General features: G+C 41.7%; 1 protein-coding gene across 2 annotated transcripts in view; it reads right to left on the bottom strand.

Annotated features, from left to right (window-relative positions):
* The window catches only part of KATNAL2 (katanin catalytic subunit A1 like 2), a 39719-nt gene that overhangs the window by 7844 nt on the left and 12701 nt on the right, over positions 1 to 19174 (bottom strand). For both annotated transcript variants that reach the window (XM_089895150.1, XM_089895151.1), the window contains exons 8-11: positions 17419 to 17482; positions 17105 to 17223; positions 11532 to 11623; positions 9259 to 9369 (exon numbers count right to left, since the gene is read on the bottom strand). In XM_089895150.1, the coding sequence (XP_089751276.1) occupies positions 9259 to 9369; positions 11532 to 11623; positions 17105 to 17223; positions 17419 to 17482 (386 nt within the window). The remainder of the gene's footprint in view (positions 1 to 9258; positions 9370 to 11531; positions 11624 to 17104; positions 17224 to 17418; positions 17483 to 19174) is intronic.

Genomic DNA, 19174 nt, shown 5'->3' with positions numbered 1-19174 from the left:
TCCTCTATGAAAGGATGGGTTAGAAAAATATCCCCACTAGCAATGGAAAGAACCAAGGGAATCTGTCTTATACTTTGGGGTGGGAAAAAGTCTTCACTGATAATTCAGAATCCAACCTACCCTCACTGGCATGGATGAAGAAACCCTATGCTAAGAAATTAGCTTACAGTTGTCCAAAGCCTGTCAGACATAAATTTTCTGTGAAAGGACATGTGTAAGACTCTCACAGATAGAGTTCCCCTCACTAAATGTAAGCCCACCATCCCAAATTCTGAAACATATAACGAACCACCAAGAATGAGAGTCTGCAGAAGAAACTAAGAACAGAATTAAACTCCACTGATACAGACGATAAAATAATTGTGTTTAAGATGTATAAAATGATAAAAGAGGGAATCAAAAATATGAGAGAGACTCGCTTCTGGCCAAGATGGAGTAGCCCATCCTTCTCTAGTCCACCCACTACTACTAAAATTCATTGCATGTAATACAGCTTCTAAACATAGGAAGACACTGGAAAGAAGGAGGACGAGGGGCTAGGGAGCGGGGGACATGCGGAACGAACGACAGGGCAGTGTTCTCAGGTTTCTGTTTTGCCTCCCTCAGACCTCCCACACGGGGCGCTGGAGAAGCCCACTGACAAACTGCTAACAGGCACAGACAGAAGCCTCAAGAAAAGCTCATTCTCTCTAACAAACGGCTGGGAAGAGCAGGTCCACCAGGACACAAAGCCTTTTTGATAATACCTGCCCTACCCCAGCTAAACGTCAGAGGGAAAACTGCCCCCCACAGAGTGTCTGTGCTGGGAGTCATGGTGGAAGGAGCTTGGTCCAATGCACTGGTGCCATATTAAAACCCTCAAGAAAAAGAAAAGTCAAATAAATTAAGGCCCGCCCATACGTGGGATTCTATATGGAATTAGGTAGATTTTCAAAGTTGTCCACAATGTATTAAGTGAAAGAAAAAAACAGGCCACAGAACAAAATAATATGTATCCATGAACGTTCACATTCTTGTTTCTGTGTGTGGGGCGTGGGGTGGTGTCTGTGTGAACAGTTATAGGGGACTGTGCACTTTCAAGCAACCCCAAAGCATATAAAATATGACTTTTATAATGAACATGTATTCTTTTTCTAAATAGCCAAAATGGTGAAAATGATTTCCCTCTTGGGGAAAAAAATTACCACAGAAGGATACAAAGGCAACAAATGATAGCAAATAACCAAACCATTTTCACCATTAGGGTATATACAAAGATGATAATACTTATGTCACAGTGGTGAAATTATGAGTAGTTTTTCCCTAATTCTCAAATTTTCTATAAAATGGTTATGTTAATTTTATACTTTTTAAAATTTGGTTTTAGAATTACAGTTCACATGTCAACCTGCATCCTGTTAAGATAAAGTAATGCCACAGCAGGCCAGGCTGCAATCAATTTATGTCTGATGAAACCAAAAAACTGAGGTGTGAATGGGGCAAGGGCAAGGTTACTCCTAGTAACCTCCTGCCCAATCAGTCCTGGGCCTGCCCCGCTGCACCTACCAAATCCTGCACCACACTTTTTTCCTGGTTGTGTCAGAATCACCCATCAACCACATATGGAGGATCATGAACTTGATATCATTGTACAGGTTAGTGAAGCTTTGTATGGAGAGAAGCAATTTCAAGCAAAGCAATTTGACCACTGGTAGGCACAGACATACTATTGCTAAAAAACAAAATTCAAATGAGTAAATTTAAAGATCTAATTGGCTTTGTTCAACGATTCAGGAATCCAGGAGCATCCCATCTAGCAAACAGAAAGGAGCTCTGAAGACACGTACAAAATGGAAAATGTTTTATAGGCAGAAGGAGACGCAACAAGAAAGTTATGAGCAAAGAGTGGATTGTTTTGGGTAAGGTCACCTTCTTTTGGGGAACAGCAGAGTCTACCCAGTGGATTACCTCACTAGTACTGACGAGGTAATTCCAGACTGACTGGTTAAGATTACATTCCTGGGAGAGGCTGAAACTGCTATTAGGTTAAGTATTGAGTCTCAGTTTGATGATGTGGGCTTAGAACAAGTGACTTCATTTGGGGCCTGTTGTCCCTTTTTTAAAATGATAAAAGATTTTAAAAGCCTGAAAGCATGATTGAATGCTACTGCAATGAAAGATGCGATTATCAGATCAGAGTGAGTTAATGCAAACCACCGTTTCCCGAAAGGTTTTCAAATAGAACATTGGTCTGATGAGATGCTCCTTAAGGAAGGGATTCTGGGGTCAAATAAATATGGAATGTACTGCTTTCTCATAGCTTTTCTTGGAGAGTCACAACACACAATAGCATCTTAAAGGCACTGAGAACTCCTGCCAGGGTGGAAATCAGTTGAACTGTAACTCAGTATCTCTGAGTTAAATTAGATCCCACTAGATCCCATTTTTTGGATAATGACCTGTGGGGAACCATTCTTGGAGAAATGTTGATCTAGAGGGTAATGATAGTCAAGGCACGAGGCCAAAAGGTAGGACCTCAGAGAGCACAGCTTCTCCCTAGAGCCCAGGAGACACATGGAGTTACTGCAGAAAAACCCAGGGTTATGTCTGCTGACCCCTTCAATCACATGTATACACGTCTATAGGAATCTCACGCCAGACAGGACAGAGCCCATATGGGAAGAAGTCAGTTTACATGGGTACATTCTTCCACATTCCCAGTGCCAGAATCTCTAGGATCTTATGCTTTCTTTACATATTAAGATTTTTTTTTTTTTAAATCCAGAGTGTGGTCATACTAGGTGGATGATTTTTAAAAGGGACAGTGAAATGTCTAGCCCTTTTGCAAATAACAAGGAAAAGATGAGTTTCAACACGCTTCACACATACAATTTTTATACCTTCTTTGTACAAACTACCATCAAGTTTAGTAGACATCTAAAGATGGCATTTGCCTTAATAGCCCTTAATAGCCCTGTTCAGTATTTTGTTTCCCTCTGTACTCCTAGGCCTGAGTTTGTGAATACTCAACAATACTAACTGTGCTTGTTAAACATTTCTTCCATGGCTATTACTTTAAGTGGTATATTAAATATGCAACATTCGTTATTCTTCTCATTGCTAATTTACACATCAAATGACACAGATGAGCTGTTATTTCTTGCTTCCTTCTTGTCCTTTCTGTGATGCTATAGATCAAGGAAGGAGGTCCTCGGAGGAGAAGCAGTGAATAAACCAAGATGCTGCACGCCACCTCACTGCTGAGAAGGGAGAAAATGACTAGCCCTTTGAGACAGAATGGATTTGTCTAGGGAAAGTGATAAGTTAACAAGCAGTAGGTGATAGCCTAATGCCTTGGAAGATGCTGTAGATAAGAAATACCACTAACCAACCATAAAGAATTTCTTTGGGGATTTTACGACTGGATTTTTACATAGTTTGGTATAATTTAGTTATTTCCCCAACAAGCATAGATTGCTTGAATCAGATAAGTTTATTCCCTCATCTAAGACCCTGAAGCCAAAATAAAGGTCTGTCCCAATACTCTTTTTTTTTTTTTTTTGGTCCCAATACTCTTGATAAAAATATATTATTTCCTAATTTAAGGACTTGGACAGTATGTAGCAAAATACTTAAAAATAAAAACTATGCCCTTTCATACAGCAATCCTACTTCCAGAAATCTGTACTTAAGAAATAACTAGATTTTGGTCAAAGATTTTTATTCAAGGAAGTTCATTTCAGTGTTATTTATAATAGAGAAAGTTGGGAGCAGCATTTATGTTCAACAGGAAAGGAATGATTAACTAAATTGTGGTATATTCACATGTGGGAATTTTGGGCAGCCATTACAAAATCCAATTTTCAAGGATTATTTAATGACGTTGGAAATGTTCTTACTATAATGTTAAGTAATGAAAGCAGGACCCTGGTGGGAATACAAAATGTACAACCTCTATGGAGGGAAATTTGGCATTCTCTACTATAATTTCATGCACATTAACCCTTGACCCAGCAATTCTACTTCCAGGAACCTTCCCCAAAGATACACTGGCAAACACACAAAGTGATATATGCACACCATTACTCATTGCAACATTACTTATAAGAGCAAAAGAGTAGCAACAGCCCCAATGCCCATCAGTAGGTGACGGGGGTAGATTATCATATGAACAAGATGGAATACACGCAGCTACAAAGGGAAGGAGGGAGAACTTTCTGTACTTATTTGGAAAGATCTCCAGAACATTTTGTTATGGAAAAAATAAAAATACAGAACAATTTCTATAATATACCGCTTTTTGTGTAAGTAAACCAAGTTATTTTATGGAGTTCTTAAAAAAAACTTGACAGTTTATTTGTGGAGGATGTGACAGTCTGTCTCTAAATAATGTCTTTCTAAATAATGTCTGTCATTCCTTCCATTAGTCCAGTGAGCCTCAGCCTGGGGTAATTTTGCCCCCCTCCCTGGGGAACATCTGGCAATGTCTGGAGACCTATTTGGTGGTCACAACGGGGGGTGATGCTACCAGCATCTAGCGGGGAGAGACCAGGGATGCTGCTCAGCATGGTACAGCGCACAGGAGGCCCCACAGCAAAGAATTCTCTGGCCCCAAATGTCAAGAGTGTTGAAGATGAAAAATACAGAATTAGCTCTTCCATCTTAGTTATGCCAGGTCTGTACCATTTTCTTCATCAAAATTTTACTGTTATGATAGGTTTGGTATTATTACTGAAAATTCTGTTATAGTCACAAATATAAAATATATCTACATATTAGGATAAAGTGAATAACAATTATATTAATGTTGTTAAGAACTAAAATGTTCACAATTAGAGAAAAGACACAAATATAAAATCAAATAATTTAAAAACCTTGTAATCTTAAATTTGAGCGGTAAGTATTAGTATGAACTCATCATTTGCCTCTTTTTAAAACTAGGTATGTATTTCCTAGCTCTGCCCAATCAAAAGGCCAGGAAGCAATGATAATCCAGTAGCAAGGAACACCCATAACTGTGAGACTGTGATCTCTAAATAGTATTTCCCATTAAAGGGAACCAGGGCTCTGTGAATCAATGGCTGATTCCAGGTCTGGAGCAGAATATACAAATTGAGCCTGGGTCACCTTGTGCAAATGACAAAGGAGCTTGGCCCTGCCACACCTAACAGAAGGGGAAGCTAAGAAATAGAATCCAAAAGTTGGGGTCCTGTTATGAAAGTAGAAGGATGAAGTAAATATTGGGAGGCAGGGGCTTCCCTGGTGGCGCAGTGGTTGAGAGTCCGCCTGCCGATGCAGGGGACACGGGTTCGTGCCCCGGTCCGGGAAGATCCCACATGCCGCGGAGCGGCTGGGCCTGTGAACCATGGCCGCTGAGCCTGCGTGTCCGGAGCCTGTGCTCCACAATGGGAGAGGCCGCAGGGGTGAGAGGCCTGCGTACCGCAAAAAAAAAAAAGAAAAATATTGGGAGGCAGTTATCAATCTCTGCCACAGCAGCATGGGGGCTGACAGTCAGGCTCTGGATCTGCCTGTCCAGTACAGTAGCTGCCGACCACATGTGGCTACTGGGCACTTGAAGCAAGCCTAGTCCAAACTGAAGCATGCCCTAAGTATAAAGTGTACACTGGATTTCAAAGATTTAGTATGAAAAAGAGAATGTAAATATCACAATAATTTTTATATTGATTATATATGGAAATGATAGTATTTTACATATACTGGGTTAAATAAAATAGGTTATCAAAATTGCATATTATCTGTTTCTTTTGATAATTTTTAATGTGGCTACTAGAAATTTTTTAAGTATGTGTGCCTCACATTATATTTCTATTAGACAGCGCTGCTCTAGAAAAACCAGTTACAGGGTCTTCTGAAAGGCTCGGAGCTTGGGAAATGGGACAGACATGGGAAGTTTAGCAAAGGCATGGAGAAAGAGGAACGAAAAATTCACAGAGGGAGGGAGGGAGGGAGGGAAGACAGACTAGTGGCCACAGAACAGAAGAAAATATCTACAAATCTGATAGAGGACAAAACAAATCTTATAACTCAATAATTTAAAAACGGACAAAGGATTTGAAAAGACATTTCACCAAAGAAGATATGCAACTGGCCAATAAGTACACGAAAAGATGCTCAATATCACTAGTCATCATGGAAATGCAAATCAAAGAGAGGAGATACCACTGCTCATCCACTAGGATGACTATAATCAAAACGACAGAGAATAATCAAGTGTTGATGAGGATGTGACGAAATCGGAACTTTCATCCATGGCTAGTAAGAATGTAAAATGGTGCAGCCACTTTGGAAAACAGATTGGTCGCTCCTCAATTAAACATAGAGTTACCATAATAACTGCACTCAGAGGTATAAAAATAGGCAAATCTATAGAAACAGAAAATAGATTAGTGGTTGCTTAGTGCTGGGGGTGGGAGATGGGGATGACTGCTAATGGGTACAGGGTGTCTTTTCAGGGTAAAGAAAAATATTCTAAAATTGATTGTAGTGACGATTGTATAATCATATAAATATAAATATAGCTAAAACCATGAATTGTACACATTAAATGGTGAATTGTATGGTATGTGAGCGATATCTCAATAAAGCTGTAAAAAAAAACTAATGATGTTATACCAAACAAGTCATGAGATCATAGTGAGAGAGAGAGAGAGAGAGAGAAAGAGAGAGGGAGGGAGGGAGGGAGGGAGACTGACTCATTGGTTACCACTGGAGGTTGCTAGGGCGCAACTCATAACTCTAAAAATCAAAGAGAAAGAATTCTGATTTTCAAGTATGAACTACATTTCAGGGTAACCAAATAACCCTATTGGATGGACCAAAGTTCTATGGTAGAGAATAATTCCAGCTATCAATCAGAAGGAATGACAGAATCACACCTCTAGTGAAATAAGTGATTCAGGCAAAGATCATCAATGGATGCTACAACCATTGACGGGAACTATAGAGCAGAGGAGCCTGGCTGACACACCTGAACCCACTGATCAACCTTGGTACCACCACAGGCGGGACAACAGGGCACTACATGCTTCTGCATGTGATGCAATGTGATGTACTCAGCATCATGTATGAAGTATGTCGCCGAAAAATTATATTAATCCTGAATTGAATCTAACCAATCTAACTTCCAGTCTAGAGTAATTATAAGGGTATGAAGAACTAGCTAAGTATTACCATGAGCATACAGTGAGCCACATCCTGAAAGTTTAGACTCTGCAGGACAACCTCCCTAGCAATCAAGTCAATAGCAAGTGGGGGAAAAAAAGAGGGAGTCTGTTCTAGATTAAAAGATACTTAAGAGAACAACTAATTACAAAATGCAAATCTTGTTTGGTTACCAGTTCAGTAAACCAACTGTAAAAAGACATTTTTGGAACAATATGGGAAATCCGAATATAAACCGGGTATTAGAGGATACTAAGCAATTACTGTTAATTTTGTTGGGGTTGATAATGACACTGTGATAATGTAAGAAAATGTCCTTATTTTTTTTAAAGATGTATGCTGAAGTATATATATGTGAGAAATAACATAAGAATCTAGGATACAGTTTAAAATGTTGCGGCAAAACAAGAGAGGAGGCAGCAATAGATTAAATCAATTGGGCAAGATGCTAGTTATGGAAACTAGAAAATGGTGGGTTCATTGTGCTCTTTTCTCTTTAGTGTTTGTCTAGAATTTTTCATCATAAAAAGTTTTTTTTTCAACCCAGCGATGTTCAAGAATGGGTAGGACTTACCAGTTCCCAGATATGCTGAAAGGATGCAATCTGTGATGTCAAGGAATCCAAGCTCAAAAGCACATATGTATTTGCCATTTGACATGACAAGAGGCAATTCTTTCAGAAAAACCCTTCTAGGCTTCTTTATTTTTGATTGCTTACTAGGTTTTTGTTTTTCCTCTCTGAACCATTTTATGTGAGGTTTCCCAACAACTGATCACCTCAGGGAAACTGCGGCAGCACTATAACCTCCTCAGCTAAGCCCTAGGTTTGGCTGGGAGGTAAGGGCTCTCTATTCCTCCCTGCGGGGCACAGCCCTTCCCAGAGCCGTGCACGAAGCTGTCCAGTTTGCCCCTACCCTCCTTAGCTGACTCTCACAGTCCCCCTGGGTCATAAGTAAAGAGGTTATGATCAACCCTCTTTCAAACAGGTGAAGGAATGGAGATTCTTTCTCTAAAGGATTTCACCGCCACATTTAAATGATGGTTCTCTGTGTGGATTCAACTTTAACATTGTGTGTAAACACCTCTCTCTTCACAATGTAAAATGCTGATCACCTTAGCACATTAGAAAAGTCTTATAAATTTGAGAAGAGTTGAAGCTGGGTTGAAATTATGAATATAGTTAAAATAACAGATTACACATGAACATCATCACCTCTTGCCAGTGACGACTTCTCTGGGAGCCTAGATGATCAGCATGCACAGGCAGAAGGGTGTCTCTTTTCACCTTGGAATGTAGAAACAGAAATGGACGAGGTAGGGGGAAGGGGAAGAGTGTCACGAGTCCCAGCTCTGCTGCAAATAGGATGTTGACTTTGGGTGGACTGACCTCCCTTGACCTTGGTACCCACTCTGCAAATGGCAAGAGCAGCATTTCCTTATCTGGCTCCTGTCTTATCTGCAGCTCAAAAGAAACAAGGTATGTGAAAATATTCTTGTAACTATAAAGGGATTATAATTATTTTTTAAAATATTCTCTCCAAGTAGATATTATTTTTCTCTAGTCAACATCTCTTATTTCCCAATTCTGCTTCTAGAATTGGTCTTAAACCACTCTGGGATACAGTCTGAATAACAGACTCTGAGAGTAGATTATATTTTCAATTAGATATTATTTAGCTTCCTATTACTGCATAACATTAAGGTAAAGATTTTCCTCCCAACTTAAAGTTTAATTTTAACATGTTAAAATCCAAACATGTTATTTCTGGAATATTCTTTGAGTCCTGCAGATTTTAGTATTTTACAGTTCTCTGCCAAACCCCTGCTTAAACACAGTTAATAATTTGGCTTTAAACTCAGAATGTCCATTTTAAATATTGTCAGTGGTAGCCCTGGCCTATGTTCCTTCTGTTAAGGCAGATTCTTTCACGGTACAAGTAGCAAGGATTGAGGACTTGACCAGGAAAGCCTTCAGCTTAAACTTCCAGGGCTGGAACCAAACAAGAGGACTTTTCCTGAAGTGCTCAGTATAATATCTTCATCTGTACTCAGTGGCTCATGAAAATGCATTCAGAGTGTACTCTCTAGATCTCTTACCATGGCAGGTTGGAGGCTGCTAAGACAAACACGAGATCCTCGGAGCGGGCCAGCCCATCCATCTGCACCAGTAACTCAGTCTTCATCCGCAGGCTTCCTTCGTGCTCTCCCCTAGAGAAAGACGAGAAGGTGAGATGCTCCCAAGAGGCAGAGTCTTTGCTTCCATGACCAGAGTGACACTTATAGCAAGGACTCAGTGACGGCAGACCGGGTTCCCTTCTGACAACTAACCCCTTCCCTGCCGCATTCTCAGGAGCTACTCATCCCAGGGTTGGAGAAAAGAAGCAATTGGTACTACTTTCAAACAGTAACAGAAAGGAAGTAAATGAACATAATCATGATATTGAAAAGAAAAACAAAGGTTGACAATGAACCAGAAAATAACTGAAGGGGAGACAGTGGCACTAGTAGATTAAAAAAGGCAGCCCCACTGTGTCTACCTGCCGTATCATTTACCCTTTTAAAAAATGGCTTCATTGAGAATAATCCTTTTCATTTATATAGCAGGCATGAAAGTACTTTACACACACTATTTCTTTTAGTATAATGTATGGACATAAACTGTCCAAGAAGAGATGAACCACAACACAATATTTCATTCTCTTCTAATAAGAGACAAGATAATGACACGGAAACTAGGCTTTCCTTGCACAGCAGAATAGAGGCAGTTTTCTGTGCAAATTCGTCCTCTGATTTTCCCACCACCCTCACTGCTGAGACCCTCCAGCCAAGAAAGAGATCACTACACCATAGGACGAGCACAATCAAAACTGGCTCAAAGTCCTGACCAGCTCCAGCAGGCTCTCATGTAGGTCAAGTTAAAAGGACAAAAAAGTGCCTTTCTAGCACAACACAACATTCAGTTTCTCATCTCTGCCTGTATATGGTGGCAGCCCAAATTAGGCTTATGGGTTTTTTAGGAAATGTGCCCCTTTCTATCTAAGAGGAAACATAAATATCGTTATATATTTATCTAGCATTTACACATAATTACTATTCTTTTAACATAACATGACCCCCAAAGTCTTCAGACCACCTGCCCTTATTCCCTTATCCTTTGAAGACTCTCGTTTTAGTGTTTAACTTCCAGACAAGGAAACTGACACACTCAAGGCTGGTAGATGAAGTTTCCAAGGTAGCTCAATCAAAGCTGTGGAGGGCCCTGGGGATGGAGATGGGCAGAGTGCATGTAAGGGCAAGTGTCACTGCAGTAAGGCAGGCCAGGAGCACAGGGCATTGCAGAGGAAGTGACCACTAGGGCAGCCTGGTGGGCTCCCAGCCAGGCCCCCGTGCAGCTGCCTGTTCCTGCCAGGCCCCCTTTGGAGAGGCAGATCACCTAGCCTGGGGCTGGCTAGCACCCATGAAGCCATAGAAACAGTTACATTTCAATCAACGACATGAATCCCATGCATCTTGGATGCATCTTGATGGTTGTTTTTCTCTGCTGGGAAAATGGTTTTTAATAAGTAAAATTTCATAAATTACATTCTAGTTATACTTCCAACAAGATAATTGTTTACTTTTTATTAATATTAGTTCTGCCTTGATGATAGACCATTAGAAGCCATCAATAAATGCAGCTGTGTTGAGTTTTCCCTGAGAGCTGTTTTTTCAAGCCAGGGATACAAAGTTTAGTAAAATGTTTCAAAGAATAACACCTCTGATGAAGACAGAAAGGTGTTCTTAAAACACACACACACACACACACACACACACACACACACACACAACCTCATTACAGTCTGAGATGTGTTCTGCCTGCTGGGGACATTAGTGGACACTTAATCTTTAGAGATAACATATGTGACATATTTAAAATCGGTCCGGCTGAGCCACAGTCTGGTGTCACAGAGAAGTGGCGGCTTCCCTGGCCTCACACGCCTTGTCCAGGGCTGCCTCTCAGGGCTTAGCCCTCGGCAGCCCCGCTCCCCCCAGGCAGCCCCTCTGGCTCCAGGGGAGGTGTTCACAGGCGGCTATCTTGAGCCAGCAGGATGGTTATGGCAGCCTGGGATCAGGGGCTGGGTGATCTTCAGGCCTGAAATCCACTCTGTGGGGAAAGGGCAAGGGAGGATGACATTTCCTCTGGTTATAAAAACTACTTAAATCAGCTATTCAGTTAACATGATCTAATTTAAACACCTTTCCATGTGTCTGCAGAAAATCTGTGGGATTATTAATAGGCTCATTCTGCTGGTAAATGTCGATGGGCTTCCGACCGTCAAACACACTTACGAGAGGGGAGAAGTGATGACCAAAAAAACCCTGTCTGTTACCCAGGAGCCGTGCCTCTCTGACTCATCACTGACTCCAGCTCGTCCAGGAAGATGGTGGAGGGGGCGTGATAGCGGGCAAGTTCAAATAACACCTGGGTAGGAGAAAAGCAACCACTTGTTAATTCATATACTTAAAGTTCTCAGATGCTCCCAGAGATTAAAAGCTTAGGATAGCTGTAACATTAAGCATTTATGCTTCACTTTGTTATTTCACAATAACTTTATAATCGTTACAGTTACTTCTCCCTAGCACTACCCCATGGTCCAATTATTTCCATTTACCACTTGGTAAAATTACAGCCAGAGAGAATAAGTGGTTAGCTCAAGGTTATTAATCATAGGATTTCCCTGGTGGCGCAGTGCTTAAGAATCCGCCTGCCAACGCAGGGGGACACAGGTTCAATCCCTGGTCCGGGAAGATCCCACATGCCGTGGAGCAACTAAGCCCGTGCGCCACAACTACTGAGCCTGCGCTCTTAAGCCCACGAGCCACAACTACTGAGCCCGCGTGCCACAACTACTGAAGCCCATGCGCCTAGAGCCCGTGCTCCGCCACAAGCGAAGCTACTGCAATGAGAAGCCCACGCACTGGAATGAAAAGTAGCCCCCGCTCGCCACAGCTAGAGAAAGCCTACGCGCAGCAACGAAGACCCAACACAGCCAAAACTAAATAAATAAAAATAAATAAATTTACTTTTAAAAGTTACTAATCATAAATGGGAGAGCTTAAGATAAAACTCAGTTCCTGAACTTTGTTAGTTAGTTTGTTAGCTAATTTGTTAGTTAACCCTTGAGACCCCCTGCCAATAACATGTTCCACGTGGACACAAAAGCCTTGGAATACGTAAAATCAGTTAATAATTTTTTTTCCCTTACCACTTAGAGACAATAAGGTTATTCTCAGAAGGAAGAACTGCAGAGAAAGGATAGAGTTCCAGTCATGGGCAAGAAGGCCAAAGAATTTTGCCCTTTCTGCTCCCCAAATGACTCCACGAGGTCCCCAACCCTGCTGTTTGGTAGGCTCAGGTACTTGAAGGCAATTCCCAATTGAATAAAATGTTCCATTCCATAATAAAATATTATAGACTGAATAAGAACAGGAAAGCAACCAGCAAAAGAACAGCCATAAAAACAAAATCGAGAGCTCTAAAGGGAGATGTGGTGGTGATGAAAAGAGTATAAAAAACTATACCTTTTTTTAAAAAACCCTGAAACTAATCTCTTGAGCACCATATACAATTCTTCCCTGGTTGATCAGAGAAAGCATTAGAGATTTAGAAAAGAATAGATGTTCTTTAATAGGCATAGGAGATTTATTCTCTGTGTCACTTAGCACTAGCAAAGCATCACAGAATAAATAAGAGGGGAAGGGCTCAGAAAAGGCCAGATTGTGGTTTTCATAGTAGTAGCAGGTCGTCCCTTACAGGCCTCCCTGTCACTGAATGGGAAACTCCTCACCTTCACCGCTGCTTGTGTGTGTGGTCCCTCCATGCTCATGCGCAAGTGTTTTCCTTTCACAGAATCCTATTTCTGGCTCAGCCCAGTGAGCTTGAGAGAACAGTGTCAATGCCGGGACACTCATCACAAATGTTTTTTAGACGCAACAGAGACCAACTCATTAGCAGCAGGTAATTTGTCTTCCTGTCACAAAGAGAAAAGCTCAAATATACCTGGTATGAAGGGTGATTGCAACAGCAGCAATCCGCCCAATGAAAAATGGCATATTAGAACACTTTTACACGTTTTTAAGGAGCTCCCCAAAGTGCAGAGAGACCAACAGCCTCGATAAGACCAAACATCCTGCTGGAAGGAGAACCACGTCTGGAGCCTATGTCTCCACATAAACCACACCACTACCCTTCCACCGCCAGAGAATATATAGAACCCTGGGTAAGTTCTTGGGAAGCACTAGTCTAAAATTTTCAGAAGCTCTTGGGGGAAGTTAAATCGCACAGCTGGGGGAGGGTGGAATGTTGAAAGATGTAAAAGCAACAACAGGTGCGTGCATTTGCTGACGAGACCACTCAGCTACGCAACAGCATCCGCTCCTAAGAGACATGAACATGGGGAGGGGAGGGAGAAACGTAACCAAGGGCTCCCTATACATAACTCTTCAATTGGAATAGAAAGAGAAGCAAATGGTAGGAAAGCGTCTCTGATTTAGGGGAAGGCCTTGAAGGGCTTTCTTTATCTGAAAGCTTCACTGTAAGAATCTTGACAGCATGACCAAGGTTTTCCAGGTGAGGCTCTTTCCAGGAGCTCAGAAAATAAGAGTAATTTCTGAAAGGACAGAAGATAAGATCCTTCCAGGTTAGCATTAGCAGAGTTATCTGGTTTCCTTTTTGTTTAAAATTAATTAATTACTTTATTTATTTATTTTATTTTTGGCTGTGTTGGGTCTTCGTTGCTGCATGCGGGCTTTCTCTGGTTGCGGCGAGCGGGGGCTACTCTTCGTTGCGGTGCAAGGGCTTCTCCCTGCGGTGACTTCTCTTGTTGCGGAGCACGGGCTCTAGACTCGCGGGCTTCAGTAGTTGCAGCACGCAGGCTCAGCAGTTGTGGCTCATGAGCTCTAGAGCACAGGCTCAGTAGTTGTGGCTCACAGGCTTAGTTGCTCTGCAGCATATGGGATCTTCCCGGACCAGGGCTCGAACCCGTGTCCCCTGCATGGGCAGGCGGATTCTTAACCACTACGCCACCAGGAAAGTACGCCACCAGGAAAGTCCTGTTTTCCTTTTGAGTTATTTTTTAATATCCAAAAAATGTATTTCATAGAAAATAAGAAATATGAATATCTTCTAAACCTATAGAAAGATGCTCAAATTCATTCAGAATGAAAGAAATGCATGTTTGAGCACTTAAATATTACTTTCACTATCAGACTGGCAAAGATTTTTAAATTTGGGTACTACATGGTGTTGGCCAGGGTGTGAGGAAGCAAACACACACACCACTGATGGGAATGTAAGCTGGTGCAACCCTGTCGGCAGGGGATTTGGCAATCAGTGGTTTTCTTTTCTTCTGACCCAGCAACTCTACTTCTAAGAAATTGTCCTACACTACACTATATGCAAAGACACGTGTACAGAAAGACTCTTCACTGTAGCTTTCTTCATAATAGCAAGAGACTGGAAACAACCTAAATGTGTATTAAGAAAAGATTGGTTAAACACGTTTTGGTACAACCATGCAATGAAGTGTCATGCAGACATATTAAAAACATGTTCTGTCTATCTATAATAGTGTGGAACAATATCCAAGTTACATTGTTAAGTGTGAAAAAACCCACAAGGTACAGAAGAGTATGTGTGCTATGTTCCTACTTGTATCTTAAAAGGAGGGAGATCGAGATACAGTTGTTGATGTTAATGTAGATATAAATAAATGTTCTGGAAAGCAATTGTAGTAGTTTCCTCCAGGGAGAGGGCTCAGGGGTCTTTTTTACTATTTTTTTCAGAAAGCCTACTTTTTTTTCTTTGGCTGCATTGGGTCTTCACTACTGCACCTGGGCTTTCTGGCCTTCTGGCTTTCTCTAGTTGCGGCGAGTCGGGGCTACTCTTCCAGGGGCTCCTCTTCGTTGCCGTGCATGGGCTTCTAATTGCGGTGGCTTCTCTTGTTGCAGAGCATGGGCTCTAGGTGCGCGGGCTTCAGTAGTTGTGGCACACGGGCTCAGTAGTCGTGGCTCGCGGGCTCCAGAGCACAGGCTCAGTAGTTGTGGTGCACGGGCTTAGTGGCTCTGTGGCATGTGGGATCTTTCCAGGCCAGGGATTGAACCTGTGTCCCCTGCATTGGCAGGTGGATTCTTAACCACTGCGCCACCAGGGAAGTCCCTGAAAGGCTACTTTTTAAATGTATGGTAAAGGAAGGGGAAAAAATTGAGGGCGGAATCATTTCCTAACTCTTAGAAGTCTAGCAAAACAATACTGAAGCAGAGGAAAACTTGAGTTAAATAAAATGCTCACACAGAATGGAGCATTCTAGTTAAATGACTTTTCTGGCTATTCAACATTAAACAAGAAAGTCCATTTAGTTTAAATCTTTGTTAGGAATATTCATTAGGGCTTCCCTGGTGGCGCAGTGGTTGAGAGTCCGCCTGCCGATGCAGGGGACACGGGCTCGTGCCCCGGTCCAGGAAGATCCCACATTCCGCGGAGCAGCTGGGCCCGTGAGCCATGGCCGCTGGGCCTGCGTGTCCAGAGGCTGTGCTCCGCAGTGGGAGAGGCCACAGCAGTGAGAGGCCCGCATACCGCAAAAACAAAACAAAACAAAAAAAAAACCCAGAATATTCATTAAACATCTGAATTTCTTCTTTGCCTGGGTGAGTCTTGTCCAGGGAATCTTCCTCCGAGCACCTTGCAGTGTTTTGTGCTCATAGTTCAAAACACCACTTTTCATAACAGGAGATGAATCTAAACTGATTCTGGGGGCACCTTGTAAGTTTTGTTGTTCCTCATCACGCAGAAATGGAATGTTAAAGAGAAAAGTCTTCAGGCTGATAAGAATTCTAGTTTTTTGGATTTAAGCTAATTGAAATCTAGCTAACTAGAATCACATGGAACCCATAAATTTAGGAGCAGCTAAAATTAAACCCTGTCTGGCACTGAGTTAGACTCAAGATGAAGAACAATGAAACAGAAGATGTCAACATAGATTTCCATGAATTACAATCTGGTAGGGGTGATAAGAATTTATAAAAACTTACACATTTGAAGTAACTTGAGAACAATCACAAAGTAATAAGTAATAGGTTATTTTAGGTAAATCAATCCTTTAAAAATATTTTATTATCACTTCCAAATAAGCCACAATATTTTGAAAATAAGTCTATCCAAAGTAATGTAATTTAAGCATAATATTTTAGAGTAATTTCTTTTCAGAAAATATATCATATTTATATCCACTTTGTATTGATTACTTATCAGTCATCCTACAGAGTGCAATAGTTTAACAGGATTTCTAAGCAGGACCTACCTTACACTGAGGCATAAATCAAAAAACAAGTGTTCTCATAAGGTGACTGGAAGGTACAGTAAAATTTTATAATATAAAATATACCATATACTATGAATGAGATATTGTAAAGATGGAAACAATCTCTTAAGGGAAGAAAAAAATCCCTACAGGCTATGGGCTCTGCAAAGGAAAGTTGCTCAGAACACCTGAAAGAATAATTAAGTTTTAAGTTTCTTGATTCTTCCTTAGAGTATCTAGTATAGGGACTAGCATACCATAGTAGCCTCTCAATAAATGTTAACTAAATATACTGCACATGCTTCTTGAATGAAGAAATAATAGACCACTTCAGAGACAATTTTTTCCAGCTTCTATTCCCAAGTCGCATGAATTGCAAAAGGGCTGTTGGTCAAATTCCCAAAGGAAGGGAGATCATGTTTGATGATAGGGGCATGACTGATAGCCACATATAGTAGTCAATCTACCTACCAGGTTTTTGGTAATTAAGATCCAGGATAAATTTGAACATACAAATCACTTAAAACAAATAAGATATAACTTAATTTTGTACCACGGTATTTTGCCGGAACTTATTCTAAAAAACCAAAATCAAGAATCCCTACCCGAACAAGTTTTTCTGAATCCCCTCTCCATTTGCTTACGATGGTAGATGCAGAAATATTAAAGAAAGTTGTTTTGCATTCCGTAGCCACAGCTTTGGCCAGCAAAGTCTTTCCTGTACCTAGAATCACATGTGGGTAAAATATATGAGCGGCCCTCGAGCTCCATTCCTCTGCCTGCAGACAGAAGGCAGTCACACAAGCAGAACAGGAGGTGGTTACTCAGCAAGCACTGCCCCAGCCCTGACAGGACAGATGGGGCAACTCGTCCTCTGCACACACGCTTCATGCCAAGGCCAAAACAGAAAGCCCTTTACCTGGAGGTCCGTAGAGCAGCAGTCCTTTCCAGGGGGAAAGGATTCCTGTAAACAGCTGTGGGTACTATGGGAGCAAGGAACAAGGATGAGGTTTAGTATCTGTACGTCAGCCTGCGCGCCCTGAGCTCAGGCAAGCTAGGGGAGCTAGGGTGAAACACACGCAACTCTGCGTCAGGCCCTCCTTTTTTTTTTTTTTTTTTCCGGTACGCGGGCCTCTCAGTGTTGCGGCCTCTTCCGTTGCGGAGCACAGGCTCCAGACACGCAGGCTCAGCGGCCATGGCTCACAGGCCCAGCCGCTCGGATCTTCCCGGACCGGGGCACAAACCCGTGTCCCCTGCATCAGCAGGCGGACTCTCAACAACTGCGCCACCAGGGAAGCCCAGGCCCTCCTTTTTTTAAGGCTGGCTTTTTCCTTCTTTCTCTCTCTCTCTCTCTCTCTCTCTCTCTCTCTCTCTCTCTCTCTCTCTCTCTCTCTCTCTCTATATATATATATATATATATATATCTTACTTATCCCAATTTTACTTTCACACTTGATAGGATGCATGGCTTAATTTTTGTCACTTTTTAAAAGAGCAGTTATTTTAGGGAGAAGAAAGGCATATGTAGGTACTTTTCTCTCCGTTGCAATAGTCATTTCTCACATGCATAACATTATTTCCCCCACAGTTCGACATATATGCAGAGCATCTGGCAATCTTTTGAATGTTGTGAAGCAGGTATGCTCTTTAAGATACATACATACTAGAACCAACATACAAAAGTGTATGTGAATAAAGCTCAAAGCTATGGTGAAGCCTGATTTGGAAGTTGCGGACATTCAGTGCAGAATACATTATGAGACACTGACTTCAAACTGGACATGCGTGGACTTTCAGTGAGTCTCTCCCATTAGTTCAAACTCAAGCCATCTGGAGTTGATAGAGGACCAAGGAGAAGGAAAAATAATAGTAAAATTATAACTAGCGATTAGTTTCTTGCTGATGCTAATGTCAAAATGTTGACATCATGTGGAACTTCTAATACCATGGAGATAACACAACCAGAGAGTCTGATTGGGCAGTTCTATTCTTTCGTACAAGAAGTCTTGTACAATAGAGCCACTCAGAGGAAATAGGGAATAAATACATTTCTACTAATTCTGAACACCAGTATATTTCTTACCCCCATGTCTGAACACAGGAAGGAAGAAAGGGAAGACAGTCCAAATTTACTGATTTCAAAGAGAAGTATCCAAAAATCAGGGGCTGCAAGGGCCCAGTGGTAAGAATAAATAGGTTATTCAATAAAGTAAATCTGTAATCCTAACTGCAGGAGATTACAAAAAATGGCCACAAATTATTTGCAGCTCCTTCCACCAAGAGGCAGAGGATATCTGTCTATCGCTTGAATCTGGATTTTGCCTTGTGAATTTGGCCAGTGGGACATTAGCAAATAGAAGAAGAGACTTGAAAATAGAGACGAGCAAATATACGGAATATAAGAAGAGACATGGGAAAGGCTCACGGATTGGGTCCTGCCCTTTCTTGCTTCTATCTGGGAACTCTCTGCACCATGTGAGCAAGACTTGGGCTCTCCTGCCAGAGGACGAGAGGCAGAGAGAGGCCTCAGCTGCCCTGGTGATCCCAGCTTTCACAGCTTTTCCAGCTTTTCCAGCCACCCTGGCTGATGCCCCAGACGTGTGAGTGAGCCCAACCAACATCACGTGGAAAAGAGCCAAGCTGGCCCAGCTAAGCCCAGCCCAAAGAGCCCACCC

The sequence above is a fragment of the Delphinapterus leucas genome, chromosome 14, assembly GCF_059928025.1.
Source record: "Delphinapterus leucas isolate spDelLeu-1000000601 "Yukka" chromosome 14, BTC_Dleu_Yukka2, whole genome shotgun sequence".
Classification (NCBI taxonomy): Eukaryota; Metazoa; Chordata; class Mammalia; order Artiodactyla; family Monodontidae; genus Delphinapterus; species Delphinapterus leucas.
This window is presented reverse-complemented; position numbering and strand designations above follow the sequence as displayed.